The sequence below is a fragment of the Mus pahari genome, chromosome 2, assembly GCF_900095145.1.
Source record: "Mus pahari chromosome 2, PAHARI_EIJ_v1.1, whole genome shotgun sequence".
Taxonomy (NCBI): Eukaryota; Metazoa; Chordata; class Mammalia; order Rodentia; family Muridae; genus Mus; species Mus pahari.
The window spans coordinates 83,170,732-83,176,244 of record NC_034591.1 but is presented as its reverse complement, the minus strand read 5'-3'; the positions used below and the strand labels follow the sequence as shown (position 1 = coordinate 83,176,244).

General features: G+C 38.1%; 1 protein-coding gene across 3 annotated transcripts in view; it reads right to left on the bottom strand.

Moving 5' to 3' along the window:
• Smarcad1 (SWI/SNF-related, matrix-associated actin-dependent regulator of chromatin, subfamily a, containing DEAD/H box 1) overlaps positions 1-5,513 on the bottom strand; it is a 60,742-nt gene that overhangs the window by 47,878 nt on the left and 7,351 nt on the right. For all 3 annotated transcript variants that reach the window (XM_029534906.1, XM_021190210.2, XM_029534907.1), the window contains exon 3: positions 2,632-2,809. In XM_029534906.1, the coding sequence (XP_029390766.1) occupies positions 2,632-2,809 (178 nt within the window). The remainder of the gene's footprint in view (positions 1-2,631; positions 2,810-5,513) is intronic.

Here is a 5,513-nt window from a genome sequence, read left to right as displayed (position 1 = left end):
ACTCGGGAGGCAGAGACAGGCGGATTTCTGAGTTCGAGGCCAGCCTGGTCTACAAAGTGAGTTCCAGGACAGCCAGGGCTACACAGAGAAACCCCGTCTCGAAAAACCAAAAAAAAAAAAAAAATCTGACCTGGAACCTTCAAATATAGGTATAGTAAAACACATGCTGAGATAACAATTCACAGTAAATGAAATTAAAGAGACATGACAAAAACAAATATGATGGTAAGGTAGAACTACTAGGCATTTAAGACCCTGTCTCAAAATAGTAAGTCAATCCAACTCTTATGATTCCAGATAAAAATTACTATAAAATTCCATTCCATTCATGGTCCAAGAGTTGACTGCTATCCCCCCAATCCCTAACTGCGTGCATGTCCGAACAACGTAAGCCACTTAACACTTGATGAGAAAACAACTAAACTGTTACAGCATACACTTCCCTCAGGACTAAACATTAAGGTACTTCACTATTTTTTATTTCAGAATAAGATATGTAACCATGGCTTTGTTGAGTTTAGGTCAAGTCTGTGTCAAACTGTCATCAGGAAAACTCTGACAACTTGTTCCTTCTTGAAACACTTTCTTTGCTCGGATTCTAGAGAATCAAATAACCTTTTAAGATTTATTTTTATGTGTAACTGAGTATTTTGCCGACATTTCTAGCATGCACTACATATGTGCCCAGTGCCCAGAGAACAGAAGAGGACACCTCAGATACCCTGGAACTGGAGTTGGAACTGCCATGTAGGTGCTGGCAAGAGAATCTGGGGTCCTCTCTGCAAGTGCAGCCAGTGCTCTTAACTGCTGAGCTATCTCTCCAACCCTGAGATCACATAAATGGTTGACTGTCACCTCAATTCTACAGATGTCATCTTACCTCCCTAACAATGAGAGCCCCTCTGGCCTAAGCACGTAGAACTAGAGGCCCTGTCTTCTTCAGTGATAACCTGTATCCTTTAGTGCTCTCACACGGCTATGTGGCTTTAAAAGGCAAATCACTCAGAAGGCTGGGACTGGAGGTCATGAATTCAAGGCAACCTGAACTACACAGATAAAACAAGAGCTTCGAATTTGACAAAACACTTGCCAAACATGTGAAAGGTCCTGAGTTTGATCCCCAACACCAAATAAAGATAGACAGAAGCAATAGTATGTAAACAGAGCAATAGTCTATGGAATCTTAAATTTACTTGCTCAGTCCAAAGTGATGGGGTGACTCTTTTCTCTCTCAGCCCATATGAAATCAATGAACAAATTCTGTTCTACTTTCAAAGAATGTCTAGAATTTAACCACTTTTCACTATACAAGTACTGGCTGCATTTGAACCTCCAGAATTTTCTACTGGAGGGAGACAATACCATCTACGGCTCTACTATTATTTCTCCCAGAACTATTAAGACCTTTTAAACATCTAAGATCATGTTACCTCTGCTCAATATTCTCCGTGGACTTCCCATTTCATTGAGAATGAAAAACAGTCAGAATTGGTGGTACATATCTATAATCCTAGAATTCAGGAGGCTGAAGCACACAGATCTCTGCAAGTTAGACACCAGCCTCTACCACACAGACCAACCTAGAAACAGTAGGACACCCTATCTCAAAACAAAACACAAAGCAAGAAAAAAGAAAGGACTGTGGCCCTATACGTTACACTGAGAAATTCCCCTCATGACCTGCATCCCTCTTTGCTTACAAACACTAGGCAATTACCACCTCAGAGCCATAAAACATGCTATTCCCTCAGGTCTTTGTTCAGCATCATCTCTTCAGTGAAGCCTTTCTTTGGAATCAATATTAGGGTCCAGAACCCTTATTCCCCTTATTTTTCCTTTGACATACTATGTTTTATAGTTTATCTTTCCAGCTAAGTAGAGATTTCTTGAGGGCAAGAATATGGAGTTGAATTTGTTCTTTTCCTAAGGAAAACATGGTACCCAGCTCATAGAACACATCTAATAAATGCTAAATGATAAAATTCCTGGATTTGCTGGGCAGTTGTGGCACACACCTTTAATCCCAGCATTCAGGGGGGCAGCAATAGGCAGAATGCTTTGAGTTCAAGGCCAGCCTGGTATACAGATCGAGTTCTAGGACAACCAGAGCTACACAGTGAAACCCAGTCTCAAAAAAAAAGAAAAAGAAAAAAAATCACAAAGTTCCAGGACTCAATAGTTAATCATGAAGCAATTACAGGGGCTGGTGAGATGGCTCAGCAGGTAAGAGCACCCGACTGCTCTTCCAAAGGTCCAGAGTTCAAATCCCAGCAACCACATGGTGGCTCACAACCATCCTTAAGATCTAACTCCCTCTTCTGGAGTGTCTGAAGACAGCTACAGTGTACTTACATATAATAAATAAATAAATAAATCTTTAAAAATAAAAAAATAAAAAAATAAAGCAATTACAGATGATTAATAGTACTAGTTAAAAATCATTTCTTTATCTTTAGAGAAGATTAATATCACAATTTTCTCACTAAACCTTTATAATCATTTTGCAGGAAACAGAAGACAGGAAAAACAGTAAAAATGAAGAGTAAAGACAAAATAATCACACAAATATTTCAAGTTAGTTTTTTCTGAAAACTAGTATGTTCAAGCATAACTGACAGTGAAATGGCTTACACTATAATCACTGTGTCTTTGCTGAATTTTTTTTCTTGAACTGTACTGGAACAATTTGGAGAAATATCTTCACTATCAGATGATAAATCAATATATTCCTGTATTGCTCTTTGATTTTGGAAACATGATAAACTTCCTTTTCTTTCATTGTCTGGAGGTTCTGGAACACTAGAATCTTCTGCAAAATAAAAAGAAAGATATTCTGAGCAACACCAAAGTAAATATTTATTCATTTCATTCATGTGCTATTATTAAAAAAAAAAAATCACCAATTCCTTCCATTGTTTCTGTCTTCTTTTTAAATTTATTTGTTTATTTTATACATGTGAGCACACTGTCACTGTCTTCAGACGCACCAGAAGAGGGCATTAGATCTCATTACAGATGGTTGTGGATCATGTGGGTGCTGGGACTTGAACTTAGTTCCTCTGGAAGAGCAGCCAGTGCTGTTAACCTCTGAGCCATCTCCCCAGCTCCCAGTTTCTGTCTTAAAACCAAAATTTCTTTCCATTGACACAGAACAGGAGAGGGAAAACCACCGGCACATAAAAAGGAAATGAATCCCTGACCCCAAAGTCTGGCTGAAGCTTCTCCACGCAGAGAATCAAGAATTACAACAGACGCAACATTTGCTTAAGGCTTTCTCCCTTCCAACTGTAAACCTGAACTTTGCAAGAAATCTCACCAGAGATTTTTAGTAAAAGGTCTAACTCCCTTGTGCAAATTTAGTGGCTTAGTTTTATCTTATCTAACTATAATTCCACTGATAAAGCCATCTAATTATCTTATTTATCAAAAGAGCAATAAAGAAAAAGAAACAAAAGTGCCTCTACACCCAAAGAGCAAGAAAATTCCCAAAGCATACAAAATCCTACAGTTACCCCCAATCCACTATCATGTTCTGGGGTCTGAATTAGTTTCTACCCAAGCAACCTCTTAGCCTTCATGCTTAATAGTGTCTTTTAATAAACATCAATCTGCTGCACCCAGGCTTATCCACCCAGGGATTATTCTCTGCAGGAGCACAAAAATAGTTAAGGTATCAAAAACACAGAAGGAATTCAAGCTGCTATGAGTGACAGACTAGAGTGGATGCCCCTACCACTGCTTACACTACTTTTTTTTTTTTTTTTTTTTCCTTTCTTTGGGAAAATATCTCCCTATACTCAAAAGTCAAACATCCCTGGATCCACATGCTGTCGCTACTCAAGTGTTGGGATTACAAGGCATAAACCAATATACCTGGCTTTCTTACAACTTTAAATCTCAGATTAAAAAACAAAACAAACAAACAAACAAACAAACAAATAATAATTGCTACTCTCCCTACACACACAGATTCAGGAGAGAGAACCACCAGATGACACTACTAGGCCCCAATGGAGAGCTTTAATGCAACAGTCAAACAGGAAGTCTTGACTAAACTAAATGGTTCAGAGAACACAACCAACAGTGATGAATCTGGAAAATAGTAGGCATGGGTAGGGAGAGGTTGATAATAAGGCTGAGAAATAAATGGGAAGTAGAGAACACAGAATATATTATATACATGTATAAGCTGTCAAAAAATCAAAAAATAAAAAAAAAAAAATCAACATTTTTAGCCAGGCAGTGGTGGCACACGCCTTTAATCCCAGCACTTGGAAGGCAGAGGCAGGTGGATTTCTGAGTTTGAGGCCAGCCTGGTCTACAGAGTGAGTTCCAGGATTACACAGAGAAACCCTATCTGGAGGAGGGATCAACTTTTTAAAGACAAGTAATAATAAAAGTACCTGGAAAAGAAAAATCAAAAAAACAAAAACAAAAACAAAAATAAAAGTACCTGGATCAATGACTAAGTCCTTATCAAGCCCTCAGCCACAATAACCCTGCAGGACACACACGTATCACTTTTTTGTAGATTAAAATTAAAGTGAAAAATAAAAAGGTATCTCCTGCTACATGCTAAGAAAGGAGTAGCTCCGACACCCCCCAACCCCATTTCTGGAAGTCTAAATTAGCATTTTCTAGAACTTCAGAATCATAGTAAGAATCATTATCATCATTCCATTATTCTCCATGCAGTTCTACGAACTGCAAACAGTGCCTCACACAGGTAAACTACATGCCCTATCTTGACTCCAGCAATCACAAGGAATGTGAGTGAGTATATGTGTAAGTCAAGTTCACCAACTACTTCATTTATTTGTGTAAAAAACAAAAAAGTTATGCTTCAGTTGTACAAGCAGAGACAGTAATATCTGTACAGCCTTCTTTGATTCTGTTGAGTAGTTTTTAACAGTTCCTTCCTAGAATGTATTACGACATGCATGTGGAGGTGAGAGAAAACTTTGGTGATTTTTCTCTTCTCTTCATGTTGGTCCTGAACCCAGGTCATCATCAGTCTTGGTAGTAAAAGAAGTAGACCATGCCTCAAAAGGCCAAATAATACTGTGTCCTATAAAAGTGAGCAGCTAATTGAAAACAAATGTCATTTTCTCAGAGACAGCTACGTACTATGACAAGACTTAAATACAAATTATCATCTTTAAAGCCACTTTAAGTGAATTGTCTATCTACAATATTCTAAGACAATGAACACTAGAACAGTTCAGACCCTTGCCCTGACTCACAGCCAAATGCCTTCTGTGTTCAAGGCACCACATCAGTAGAGCGATAACAAAAGGCTCCAGAAAGAAGGTAAGTTACTGTTCATCTTGCCCTAAAGAAACAAATAGGACACAGAATTATCTATACAAATTACAATGGGATGCAGTGAAAGATGACTAAACAAAATGCTAAATTTCCCCATATAAAAACAATTCAAGTAGCTTTTGTTTTATTTTTTGTTTTGTTTTGTTGGTTTGGTTTTCAAAACAGGGTTTCTCTGTATAGCCCTGGCT